Below are 14,242 nucleotides of genomic sequence, written 5' to 3'. Positions count from 1 at the left end.
AAACTATTCTCCAAAGCACCTGAAGGCAGGACAAGAAGCAATAGGTGGAAACTAATCAAGGAGAGAAGCAACTTAGAACTAAGGAGAAATTTCCTCACAGTGAGGACAATGAATCAGTGGAACTCCTTGCCTCCAGAAGTTGTGAATGCTCCAACACTGGAAGTTTTAAAGAAGAGATTGAACAACCATTTGTCTGAAATGGTATAGGGCTGTGATGGCAAATCTATGGCACGCATGCCGGAGGTGGCACACAAAGCCATCTTTCTGGGCACACGAGCTGTCGCCTAACTCACCTGCAGCCACGCACCCTGGCTGGTGTTCGGGTCTCCAGTGTGCATGCACGCAATTCAGGGGATGCAGCTGGTCTTCGGAGCTTGCAGTGTACTTGCGTGCAGCATGCACATGCATAGATGGCATTTGGGCGCATGCATTGCGTGCGCAAAAACCCCACGCATGCGCAGATGGTGCAATTGAGTGCGCAGTGCATGGAGGGAGCTGTGCAAAAGCCACGCACATGTGCAGATGGTGTGGTTGAGCATGCACACACAGGGGGGTGCACACGAAAGTGCAGATGGTGCAGTTGTGTGCGCAACGCATGGGGGAGGCCCTGTTCGGCACTTGGTGAGGAAAATGTTTGCCACCTCTGGTATAGGGTTTCCTGCCTAAGCAGGGGGCTGGACTAGAAGACCTCTAAGGTCCCTTCCAACTCTGTATTCTGTTATTCTATTAAACATTCTATCAAAGAGAAACAGCCCCACGAATCTTCCCTAGCCAGACAAGCCACCTAAGATTCCTGAAAACCAGATGAATGGATAGAAAGAAGGATGGATGGAAAGATGGATATATGGGTACATGCCTTTAAAAAAAAATATTGCCCACCTGTGCTTTATCGGTATTCCAAAATTCCATCAACTCCAAACAGTCACGTGTGGAGAATTCTTCCCTTTTTTAAAAAAAAAAAAATCTGTGTAACACTATCCCTGTAAGGTAGGCTGGGCTGAGGGGGAATGATGGCTTCCCATTTGGTCTCTTCTCCCTAGTTTACAAGAAGATGGTCAAATCCAACCTAGGAGATTCGTTCTACATCCGCACCCACTTTGATTTTGAGAAGGATACGCCTTCCGCCCTGAGCTTTACGCGGGGAGAAGTTTTCCATGTGGTGGACACGATGTATCGGGGCAAATTAGGAAGCTGGCTGGCTCTGCGGATGGGAAAGGAACTTCAAGAGCTGGACAAGGGCATTATCCCAAACCGGAGCAGGTAGAAGCACATCTTTTCTGTGGGGGAAGATTGCTGATTTTTTAAAAAGATTTTTAAAAAAGAGACCGGACAGTCATTTGTCTGAAATGGCATAGGGTCTCCTGCTTGAGCAAGGGGTTGGACTGGATGACCTCCGATGTCCGTTCCAACTCTCTTATTCTGTTATTAATGGCAGTTAAGAAGCAAAAAGAAACTTCGAGGAACGTTAAGCCTCAGGGTTTTATTTTGTTGGGGGTGTTCCTTGGAACCCTAACAATTAATATTTTAATTGTCCCTATTGGAGTATCTGCTCCATAATCAGTGAAAAAAATTAATTCCAAGCAGGGGTGACATAAGTAAAAATAAAAATATCACTTTCATTATTACCATATTTTTCGGAGTATAAGACGCTCCGGACTATAAGATGCACCTACTGTTTTTGGGGAGGAAAACAAGAAAAAAAAACCCTGCCTCTGCTTCTGCCTCCCAGCAATTTGCCTCCTTGCAGCAAACAGCCCATTTCAGCTTCAGCACACCCTGATTAGCACAAGCAGCTGATTGGATTGGCCTCCCGACCATCAGCTGTTTCAGGCTGCAGGGATTGCCATAGCCTATTGCTGCCACCACCCGCTCCATTTTCAGCCTCCATATCCCATTTTCAGCCTCCGCATGCCCAGTTTTCAGCCTCCGTGTGCCCCATTTTCTGCCCATTCTGGGCGGTGGGGTGGAAAATGGGGCATGTGGAGGCGGCAATAAGCTATGGCAGCCTGAAACAGCTGATGGTCAGGAGGTCGATCCAACCAACAATCAGCTGCTTCTACTAATCAGACTGTGCTGAAGCTGAAACAGGCTGTTTGCTGCAAGGAAGTAAATTGCTAGGAGGTAGAGGCCAAAGGGTGGGGGCCGGCGAGTAGGCAGGGCTATATTCAATGTATAAGACGCACCCGAATTTTCAGCCTCTTTTAGGGGGGGGAAAGTGCGTCTTATACTGGAAAAATACGGTAATTGTTAGTTTAAAAAAAACAAAACAGCCAAGAAACAGCTGGATACTGTCCCTTGATTCTTGGGCTCAGTGTGCCCAGAGAGGAAAAGATCTGCCTCTACCTAGGATCGAACTCATAGCTGCCTGATTGGGAGGCAAGAGCTCCACCTCTAGGCCACCGCACCACTCTAATTTATGACCACAATGAAGCCCAACATCTGTAAGTCTTAAGTCACTTTTTCAGTGCTGTTGTAACTTATCCCAAGTCTGTTGAAATCACTTCTCCAGCCATGGCTTTACCCTGTACCACCATGGTTGGCTTAACCAGCTGCTTTCACTGGAAGAACAAGGTGGCTTCTTCTACCTCTCTCGTCCTCCTGATCGCGGCCTTTTTTGACTCCAGGGCAGAACAGTTCGCCAGTCTGGAAACGGTTCTCAAAGCGACATCGAAGACTTCCAGTTCTTTAGGCGCTCGAGCAGAGTTCTGGAAACTCCGAGGTTTGCGGGGAGCCAAACGGATGCTGCGCAAAAGCCGGGAAGATCTTTCAACCCTCACCAAGCAGGGCCACTACCCGCCTTACGAGAAGGTTGTACTCAAGGAAGGTGGGTATTTGTAGTAGCGAAGGAGGAAGGCTTTTCATTACAGATAAGTAGTCCTCGACTTTTGTTGTAAAAATTGTAAATGGTCTGTGATTAATGTGTGTGTGTGTGTATCTGTGTGTGTATATATCTATATATCTGTATATTAAGTGGGTTTTTTTCCAATTGAAGCAACCTGGTCTACCCAAATATGGGAGGGAGCATACTGCTTCCCTTTCGCCTTTCAGCCCCAATCCAGGAGCCCTCACAGGCAGTCGCTTTCATGACAAACTATTTTGTGTTAAATTTATATTTACTGACAAAGAAATAAAAGGAGTCTCCCTTTATTTCTTTGTCAGTAAATATAAATTTAACACAAAATATCTGTATATCTATATATCTGTATATATGGATACATAGATATATTACATAGATGATAGACAGACAGACTATAGATAGAAACATAAATAGATAGATAGATAGATAGATAGATAGATAGATAGACTGACTGTAGATAGAAAGTAAGATAGATAGATAGACAGATAGATTACATAGATAGGTAGATAGATAGACAGACAGACAGACAAACATATAGATAGAAACATTGATAGATAGATAGATAGATAGATAGATAGATAGATAGATAGATAGATAGATAGATAGATAGATAGATAGATAGATAAATAGATAGACTGACTATAAATAGAAAGTAAGATAGATAGATAGACAGACAGACATATAGATAGAAACAGATAGATAGATAGATAGATAGATAGATAGATAGATAGATAGATAGATAGATAGATAGATAGACTGACTATAGATAGAAAGTAAGATAGATAGATAGACAGATAGATTAGATAGATAGATAGATAGATAGATAGATAGATAGATAGATAGATAGATAGATAGATAGATAGATAGATAGATAGATAGATAGAAAGATAAATAGATAGATAGATAGATAGATAGATAGATAGATAGATGGATGGATGGATGGATGGATGGATGGATGGATGGATGGATGGATGGATGGATGGATGGATGGATGGATGGATGGATAGATAGATAGATAGATAGAGACAGACTATAAATAGAAAGTAAGATAGATAGATAGACAGACAGAGAGACATATAGATAGAAACATTGATAGATAGATAGATAGGTAGGTAGATAGATAGATAGATAGATAGATAGACTGACTATAAATAGAAAGTAAGATAGATAGATAGATAGATAGATAGATAGATAGATAGATAGATAGATAGAAGATAGACAGATAGATAGATAGATAGATAGATAGATAGATAGATAGATAGATAGATCTAGAAGCCATCGAGATAGAAAAATGCACACACAGCATGAACAAATGAGATGATACCTCCCGCCTACCAGCCATTTGGAAACCCGCCCTTATTGACAAACGAGTCCCTAACACGAGGAATGACACCAGACCCACACTCACGAGGTCCACACAGGATGTCACCACCACACATCCACCCAGAAAGCAGACCCAAACCCACACTGATCAGGAAGCACGACCAAGGACCAGAAGCCAGACCGCAGCTGCAACATTAGCCATTTCAAACCCCTCCAATCCATACATACAGCAGACAGACACCCACTATGAAGATGTAACACGACCACAAACACGAAGCCAAACAACAGCAATGCAGCTCACCAGCTCAAATCCCTCTGTAACTCAGACTAATCTGAGCACAACCAAGCCCCCACCCAAACAGGACACACCCCCATCCAATCAGAGCACACCAAAAAAACCCCATCCAATCAGAGCACAGCCAAGCTCCCACCCAATCAGTTCAAACCCCCACTAGCAGTTAAAAAGGAAGAAACAGCTGCAATCACACATTGCTCCCAGAAGCACGAAGCTGAAGCCTGAAGATGACGAATGAGACTTCATCGAAACGTCGCCAAGACACTTCCAATTTTACGCGGGAGAAAACCCGAATAACCAAAGACCTACATACAAACACCCGCGAAAACCTCAGAAAACAAATAGATAGATCTATATATATATATATACTTTGAGAGCAGGCATCAGAATTGTATTGTTTAATGTTTCCAGTGTGTTCACAGAAAAAGTGACAATCAAGCTTGTCACTGGTCTTGTCTTGTCCTTGTCGTGTCTAGCCAATTGGGACCAGACAAGACTAAGCAAGGCAATTGTGAAGTGAGTTACACCCTGCTTTGTGAATTTTTTTTTCCCAGAGTTAAGGAAATCTCTACAGTTGTTAAGTGAGTTACTTGTTCGTTAAGCGAATCCAGCTTCTCCCATTGACTTTGCTTGTTGGAAGCCAGCTTGGAAGGTGATCACATGACCCTGGGATGATGAAAATCATCCCATCATGAAAATATCTGGGTTGCCAAGCAGCCATATTTTTATCACGTAACCATGGGGATGCTGTAAAGATTCATAAATGTGAAAAATGGTCATAAGCAATTTTTTTCCAGTGCTGTTGTAACTTCAAACGGTCACTAAACAAATCCTAGCAAGTCAAGGACCACCTGGCTATCTTTTTCAGCTTCACACATAACCCTGAAAATATTGGGTTGCTTTAAGCGCTGCTAAATCATTTTTTGACCCTAAAAAAAAAAAGGCAATACTTTCTCTGATGTCTTTCTCCTAATCTCTTACGGACTAGAAACTTGATTTACAACATGTCTTTTCTTATCAGCCACTTTTAAGCGTCCTGTGGTGATCCTGGGCCCAATTGCTGACATCGCCATGCAGAAACTGAGCACGGAGATGCCAGATCAATTTCAGATTGCAGGTGAGTGTGCTTGGGTTTCGGGGACGAGGAGCAGCATTTACTACCTAATGGATCTCAGCCCCGTTGGGACTCTCTGCTGCTCCAGTGGTGCCTTGAAATCCCCTGGAGTTCAGTGTTTTTTCAACTCCGGATGCTTTAAGATGGCTTTAAGACTTCTCCCACTTTAAGATTTCAACTCCCAGAATTCCTCAGCCCGAACAGTGGTGGGATTCAGCTGGTTCAGGCAAACCGGTAATTAAATTGCTGGCTGACCCCACCCCTCCCCTCCCCTTCCAGGAGTCCGCACCTGCCCTATTTTGGCTCCCAGGTAACTGCAGGAGGCCGAATGCTGCCTGTCACCACCATGGCCACGCCCACCTAGCCGGTCATTAGGGTAAAGAACTGGTTGTTAAATTATTTGAATCCCACCACTGATAATGGTTATGTTGTGTCCCACTCCTCCTCTGACGGCCGGGTCGGGGAAGTCTGTATCAAGCGTGGCCACAAAGCCTCTACAACTTTGCCAAAGTTCTGTCATAGTTCTCAGGGCAGGCAGGAATCCAAGGTGTGACTTCAGCAATCCAAATTAGACTTTGCCTGACTCAAAGAATGCCAGAAAGCAGATCCTTTATATAGGCCATGGGGTGGCTCCATGACTCAGCACTTATCCAGGCCTGCCCCTCCCTTCCTTTTGCTGACGTCGCCTCTCCATTCTCCGGAAGCGGGGATCCCTCCACCCTCCAGCTGCCGGCAATTCCAGCTCGTGACTGGCTTCATACTCCTCATGTTCACATGCTGTGGGGGAGGGGTTTATTTGCTCAGTTTGTCCAGGCATGGTGCCAGGACTGGGGGCTGAAGGCATGCCAGGCCATTCGTCTTGCTCGATCTGTCCGGGCATGGTGCCAGGACTGGGGGCTGGAGGCATGCCAGGCCGTTCGTCTTCATTATCTGTCTCTGGCTGAGATAACAGGAGATGAGAGGGGCCCGGCTGTGGAGAGGGGGGCGAGCGAGGCACAACAGGTTATAAGTGCAAGGACTGGTTGTAACTCGCTATTTGAGCACTGTTGTAACTTTGATCAGTTGCTAAACCAATAGTGGTAAGTCAAGGACTAGCTGTATTCTCAAATCCTTTCTCTTTCTCCCTCTCTCTCCGTTTTTCTAGAGAGTGTTATCAGAGAAGGAGGAACGTCCAAAGTGATCAAACTGGACACCGTGTGGCAAGTTGCAAAGCAGGTGAGGAAATGAAGGGGTGATGGAAATAATACAATGAAACTTGGAATGTTGGTGTTTAAAATTACGGTCCTCTTCTTAAAAGCTTCTAGTGTTGGAGAACCTAGAACTTCTGGAGGCAAGTCCAGAATTAATTATTCTCACTGACACAAAACTACTTCTTATTTCTTGGTTGCTTCTCTCCTTGGTTAGTTTTCATCCGTTGTTTCTTGTCCTGCCTTCAGGTGCTTTGGAGAATAGTTTGACTCCCTCTTCTTTATGGCAGCCCCTGAGATATTGGAACACCACTATCATGTCACCCTTAGTCTTCATTAAACTAGACAGACCCAATTCCTGCAACTGTTCTTTATATGCTTTAGCCTCCAGTCCCCTAATCGTCTCTGTTGCTCTTCTCTGCACTCTTTCTAGAATCTCACATCATCTTTTTCACATTGTGGTGACCAAAACTAGATTTGGTATTCCAAGCGTGCTCTTACCAAGGCCTTATAAAACGATACTAACGCTTCACTTCTCCTTTTAACAGGATAAACATGCATTGTTAGATATCACACCAGCTGCTGTCGAACGTCTCAATTATGTGCAGTATTTCCCCATTGTGGTCTTCTGTGAGCCTGATAGCAGGCAAGGAATCAAGGCCATGAGGCAATGGCTGGCACCTGATTCCAAGAAGAGTTCACGGCGCCTCTATGCGCAGGCCGCCAAGATGCAGAAGTATTGCAGCCACCTCTTCACGGCCACCATCAGTCTCGCCGGAGGGTCCAACAACTGGTATCAGACCCTGAAGGAGATCATCCAAATTCAGCAGGCCCGCCCTGTCTGGATGACGGAAGAACAGGTGGGTGGGCACATCATAGTGGAGTGAAATTTTAACCTAGCTTGTATGCAGTAAGGCAATTTCCCCATCCTGGTGCTCTCTGGATTCATAAGAATGAACCTTCCAAGGTTCATTTAATTCGGTGAAAACAGCAGGAACTGTCAGAGTTGGTTTAATGTTAGCCTTCCGAGTAACGCACCCATTAAAAGCATAACTTCGAGACAGACAGATTCCTCAAAGGGTATGTTTATTGGATACATCATATCGGCACAGCTGGTGAAAACCAACTCTGACAGTTTCCACGGTTTTCACCTAATTAAACGACTCAAAACTCCCCCCTCCCAGGTGTCACTGACCACATTGTCCAATGAAGATGAAAGGCAGGCTCCTCTCCTCTTTCAACGGCCACCTGTTTCAATGACCTTGGTTCCCCCAAGAAAACATTTTGTTTTGACTGGAGCCTGGCTATCTATTTCCGCCCTCCTTTCCCCCTCTCAGGCTTCATGGCAACTATGAGGCCGCACAAAATGGCTTCAGCTAGGTTCGCTTCAGAGTTGACAGTTCTCCAACAGCAACCCCCAACTTTTGGGTCCCAGAGATCGGTACCATGGAGGGTGCTTTTTCTGCGGACCAGGTGGCGGTGGTTTTGCGCACTCTCTGGATTCCGTACATGCACAGATGGGGCTTTGCTCGCTTCCGCAGCCTGGTTCCTAGCCGGCCGTGCACCGGTGCCAGTCCGTGGCCCAGGGGTTGGGGATCCCTGTTCTACAAGATCTGGTTTAGTACAAACTCCTTCCTTCCCCAAATATCCATCTGCTTTCTACTCTGTAATTTTCCACTCCTTTTTTCTTCAGGTGGATGCTTCGGCTGAGGAGAGTCTGGACATATTAAACCAGACCTCGGCTATCAGTATGGGTGACCTGACTTGTGACAGTCGGGCCAACAGTGATTATGAGGAAACGGATGCAGAAGGAGAACCTTACACGGACCAGGAACTAGACGAGCCCTATCAAGAGGCAGCTCTGAGCCGTTCTTCGGAGCCAGCAGAACAAAACCTCGATCGGGAGCTGAATGAACGTGTGGCAGCTGCTTTGGCTTACCCCATTGACGTGGTAAGGAGTGGTAAAGAGAAGAAGAATTACACTTGTGTGCCATCCAATTTTGAGTGACTCACAACAATCAAGCAAAGAAATTAGAATGAATTCAAAACGATTAAAGTGACCAACCATTTCTGAAAATATTGCCAATGAAACAGCAGGGATTTCCCTGGGTGGTTGCCAGATCAGGGCCTTGAAGGCAGAAAAATAAATAAAGAGGGCGAACTAGCATGCCAGACTAGGACATCACCTTTAGGATCCCTTCTTCTTCTTCTTCTTCTTCTTCTTCTTCTTCTTCTTCTTCTTCTTCTTCTTCTTCTTCTTCTTCTTCTTCTTCTTCTTCTTCTTCTTCTTCTTCTTCTTCTTCTTCTTCTTCTTCTTCTTCTTCTTCTCCTTCTCCTTCTTCTCCTCCTCCTCCTCCTCCTCCTCCTCCCCCCTTCCTCCTCCTCCTCCCCCCCTCCTCCTTCTCCTTTCTAGGACTGCATCACAAGCCACATTTTGAAAATCCCTGCCATAAAGTGATTTGTAATACTTGAGCCAACATTCTGGATATCACTTATATCTATATTTCTCTCTTTCTTATAGCATGATAGTGATCACCAACCCCAAGGACAGTGGCACAGCAATTATGACATCAGGTATAAACTTCTCATTTGAAGCTTCATGATGGGTGGGGAAGAATTTTCTTAAGCCTGCAATTGAAATCAAAATGCAGTCAGCCTGCCGTATATTCCATCAGTCCAAAAAGAGAACTCTTGGAAAACATTAAGCTTGGAATATACGGCAGTAACTTCTGGATTCTTGGACATAAGGAACTACTAGGAAATATTGTGACTGACTTTTCAAAAGGAGTAAAGGAAAGACAGAGATTAATGCATCAAAAAAAATGGCAAGAGACAAAAGTATTATCCTTGAAACAAGGTTTTTTTGAAATATTAACAGACAAAAATATTAGTGTTCCGGAAAGACAATTTGTGAGGAAGATCTGGAAGAAATGGGTTGATTATATGTTTTATATCTATCATAAAAGACGAGATATTTGGATCTATATTGGATTTTGATGAGGAAGGACTAAAGTTGAATAGATATTGTAATTTTCTGTATTGAAATTTTATAAGGTGTTGCACTGAATTTTAAATAGAATATTCTCAAAAGATCTTATGTAAGAAAGACATGGGGGGGGAAATTATATGGTTATAGAAGTTATAAGGGACATATTTTTGAATTGGATTGGATTTTATGCTTTAGCTGGTTTTAAATACTTTAGGATTAATTTGTTCTATTGATTTATATATTTTACTACTGTTAATTGTTAATTTTTATTTTTATTTTTTATTTTTTTTGAAGGATTTTGGTTATGTTAGGAGGAAGTCAGAGCTAGAGAGGGAAAATTGGTATAATAGTTTTGGGGGGAAATTTTCTTAGCATATGTTTGTTTTATTTTTAACTATGCCTTGTGCTTGTTCCGGGAAGCCAGGGGGGAGGGGGGAGGGTATTAGTGGAGGGAGGGGGGTTGGGGGGAAAGGGGGAAAAAATTTTTTTGTAAAACTTCTTGAATAAAAAAAAAATGCAGTCAGCCTGTCCATCTATGTGGTAGAATTTAAATTATATCCAGAAAGAACATAACCAAGTCAACTCCTGCAGGAGACATATTGCCTGGAAAAATCTAGATGTCCCTATCACTTCATGAGGCACGTTTAGTGATTTTTGACCCAGCAAGTGAGAATGAGTTACTAAGATTGCTGATCTGGATTGATGCTGAAGTGGGTTAGACATGTTGTGTGAACCCATCCAGTGCATTCTAAGTTTGCATCTGGGGTTCGAAAAAGTAGTATGCGTTGTCTAGGAGACAAATTCTGGTCAAATATCTCAAGGCCTGTTAGGAGGAGAGAAAACCGAATAACAGAGTTAGAAGGGACTTTAGAGGTCTTCTAGCTTTGCTGGCTGAGGTATTCTGGGAGTTGAAGTCCACACGTCTTAAAGTTGCCAAGGTTGGAGACCCCTGTTCTAGTCCAATCCCCTGCTCAAGCAGGAAACCCTATACCATTTCAGACAAATGGTTGTCCAATTTCTTCTAAAAAACCTCCAGTGATGGAGTACTCAAAAATTTTGGAGCAATTTCATACGGCAACTGGACTTTCTTTTTCCTCAAGGACCAGTTGTCAAAAGTCCAGCTGCCTTTTGAAAAAGCACCTTTCAACCATGACCTGGATCACTGAGAATCTCCATAGGCATTCTGGAGGCAAGTCATTCCATTGATTAATTGCTCTGTCAAGAAATTTCTCCTTAGTTCCAAATTAGTTTCCATCCATCGTTTCTCGTCTTGCGTTCTGGTGCTTTGGAAAATAATTTGACTGCCCCCTTCTTTGTGGCAGCCCCACAAATATTGGAAGACTGCTATCATGTCTCCCCTGGTTCTTCTTTTCACTAGACCAGTCATATCCAATTCCTGCAACCATTCTTCATATGTTTTAGCCTCCAGCCCCCTAATAATCTTAGTTGCTCTTCTCTGCACTCCTTCCAGAGTCTCAAATTCTTTTTTATGTTGTGGTGACCAAAAATGAATGCAGTATTCCAAGTGTGATCATACAAAGGCTTTGTACAGTGGTAGTAGTAATACTTCACGAGATCTTGATTCTATCCCTCTATTGATGCAGCCTATTTAATGTGCATATGCAAATCTATGAGTACATTAATTTACAACTTTGCCATCTCTTTGTCAGGGAATACGAACATGAAGCATTGCGGAAGAAGTTCACCCATGCGCAGACTTACGACTCTGAGTCAGACCAGGACTATGGTTACGACTGGGGACCTGCCACAGACCTGTGACCACACCAACAGCCACGTGGCCTCCTGCAACTTTCTTGGATGGCCGTGCAAAGCTGTCGTCGTCATTCCAATTTTTGGTGGAACCCTTCCAAGGCCTTTGATCTCCTTATAGAGCTCTAAAAACCTAGGAGATGTGGCAAAATTTTCAGCCACTGCAAGTTCTCATGACCAGCTTTGTGCTTGTTCCAGAAATGTTGCTTTTGTCTTTCACCGTCTTGCCTTAAGTTGTGAACATCCCAGAGCAGGCAGGAGGAGCAAGCCACCTTTATTTGAATTTATCGTGCCTGAAGCCGTATTGGCTAGCGATCTGAACTGCTTGCGATTGCCTTGAGGACGGAGGCATTAAAGCAGAGACTCCTCCCCTATTAAGTTTATCACACCTGAAGCCAGATTAGGCTAGCGATTGGGAGTGATTGCGGCTAGCTTGAGAGGGAGACATCAGAGCAAAGATTTCTCTCTTTTTTAATTCATTGCGCCTGAAGCCGAATTCAGCTAGCAATTTGAAGAGCCTGCAGCTGGATTGCGGAGTCAACCTTTGGAGAGTGATTCTTCGACTCGCAAATATACTTCCCATATTTCCGATGGTCTTAGGCGACCCCTGGCAAATCGTCATTCGACCCCCAACAGGGTCTCGACCCACAGGTTGAGAACCGCTGATCTAGAAGATCAAGGGTTTCCACCGGCCATCTCAACAAGCTCATAATATGGCTTTGGAAGGACTTTACAACCATTTTAATGTCATTCTGGATCCATAATAAGGAGCTTCAAGTAGTCTATACATCAATGTTTCTCAACCCTAACAGCTTGAAGATGTCTGGACTTCAATTCTCAGAATTCTGGGTGTTGAAGTCCAGACATCTTCCAGTTGCCAAGATGGAGGAATACTGTACACAGCATCATTAAGGCCACTTCTATACTTCAAGTGAGGCGAAGAACTTCCATCTCATGTTTTAACTTGATACACAATGCTTTTAAGAAACTAACCTACGTCCATTCACAAAGTTGAGAACTGTCTTAAGAATTTTAAATCTACACCTCACGTATTGTCTTTCCTTACCAAAGAGGACTATTTTTGCTTACAAACCACACTCCGTGTTTTATCTTTTTAAATCTTTCTCCCTGCGTATATCACCAGCTACAATAATATAATTCCCTACACGCCAGTCAAGAGCCCCTTCCACACCCTTTCACTTCAGGCCTAGAGTGTCGCTGTGTAATCTCACAAGACCGAAAATTAAGGCCGACATTTCACGAGATTGCCAATTTTGACTACTATACAACTCCAAAATCTCATTCAATCTCGCCTGAAATCGTTCATGATTCAGCTTTTTTTTTTTAAAGTTCAATTGGGAGGCTACACATTTATGGTACAGATAGTCCTCGAGTTATGACCGTAATGGAGCCGGCCCATTAAGGTCAAAAGTAAAGTGACCAGATTTCAACAATGGCAAAGCGGGGGGGGGGGGGCTGCGCATGCGCACTGAGTCTTGCCACCTGCCTGAAGGAGGAGGAGCGGCTGCTGCTTCTCCGCTCTTCCAGGCAGGCTTGGCTCTCTCCTCTCCGCTCTTCCAGGCAGGCTCGGCTCTCCTCTCCGCTCTTTTCTTCCTCTCAGGTGAAGTCAAGCAGCGTCTCTCCTCCCTCTCCGCCACTCCCCTTCTCCGCCTCCTCCTCTTGCGTTGCCGCCTCCCATTTTCAGAATGGGAGTGAAACAAAAAAAAATCGGGACTTTTTGGAATTGCTGCGGGATGCGGGACAAATTATTCAAAAGTGGGACTGTCCCGCCAAAAGCGGGACGTCTGGTCACTATAGTCAAAAGTCGGCATACACCTTACTAGGGGCACTATTGTTCTGGTTCCCTAGAATTTTATAACTCCCTTTTTTATAATTTGCAATGTGGTAGTCAGAGGGTGATTTAATTCTGCCTTTTTAATGAAAAAATGTGAAAAGAGTATTAAGCATACTTCATTACTTTTTTAAAATCTGTATAACTTCCCTTTGGGATTTCTCTCCCCTTGTGCATTTTTGTGCGCCCGCTGACAAGGAGCAGCCTGGGATGAGGGAATCTGATGTATTGCCTTAATGTACACGTCAATCTTCTTCATATGGGATGATTGAAGATGGAGGAGCCGTGGCTTGCCCGTCCATCATTTGTGCCTTTTGTATTATTAAAGCATTCCCTTTCAGCTAAGTTTGCATGGATCCTAATAGTGAATAAGACAAAATGTGGGATGCTGACCAACTCGCTGGTTTTGAAGGGGGAAAAAAGCAAGATATTTTGTGGTCTCCTTCTTAATTTAAACCAGAGATCTCCAACCTTGGCAACTTTAAGACTTGGACTTCAACTCCCAGAGTTCTTCAGCCAGTTGGCTGAGGAACTCTGGGAGTTGAAGTCCACAAGTCTTAAAGTTGCCAAGATTGGAGATCCCTGGTTTAAACATTATCCTGGCAATGAACAATACTTGGTTTTTGCAAATGCTCAAATCAGTTCAGGCAGTCTAAGGGAGTGTTGTGTGGACTTCAACCCCCAGAATTCTTCAGCCAGCCATGACTGGCCTGGGGGATTCTGGGAGTTGAAGTCCACACATCTTCAAGTTGCCAAGTTTGAGGAAACACCAGTCAAGGAGACAGAAAAGGCATTGATATCACACGGAAGGATTAATAACCTCAGTACAATTACAACCTAACTCAATGCAAGTAC

The 14,242-nt window shown here is 44.0% G+C and overlaps 1 protein-coding gene across 3 annotated transcripts in view; it reads left to right on the top strand.

Annotated features, from left to right (window-relative positions):
• The window catches only part of TJP3 (tight junction protein 3), a 137,173-nt gene extending 123,441 nt beyond the window's left edge, over positions 1-13,732 (top strand). For all 3 annotated transcript variants that reach the window (XM_058163493.1, XM_058163495.1, XM_058163492.1), the window contains exons 13-20: positions 1,041-1,260; positions 2,625-2,824; positions 5,497-5,592; positions 6,734-6,804; positions 7,325-7,636; positions 8,470-8,727; positions 9,298-9,350; positions 11,436-13,732. In XM_058163493.1, coding sequence (XP_058019476.1) covers positions 1,041-1,260; positions 2,625-2,824; positions 5,497-5,592; positions 6,734-6,804; positions 7,325-7,636; positions 8,470-8,727; positions 9,298-9,350; positions 11,436-11,544 — 1,319 coding nt within the window. In that variant the 3' untranslated portion in view covers positions 11,545-13,732. The remainder of the gene's footprint in view (positions 1-1,040; positions 1,261-2,624; positions 2,825-5,496; positions 5,593-6,733; positions 6,805-7,324; positions 7,637-8,469; positions 8,728-9,297; positions 9,351-11,435) is intronic.
• Positions 13,733-14,242: the final 510 nt, after the last annotated feature.

This window comes from Ahaetulla prasina, chromosome 1 (genome assembly GCF_028640845.1).
Source record: "Ahaetulla prasina isolate Xishuangbanna chromosome 1, ASM2864084v1, whole genome shotgun sequence".
Lineage (NCBI taxonomy): Eukaryota > Metazoa > Chordata > Lepidosauria > Squamata > Colubridae > Ahaetulla > Ahaetulla prasina.
This window is presented reverse-complemented; position numbering and strand designations above follow the sequence as displayed.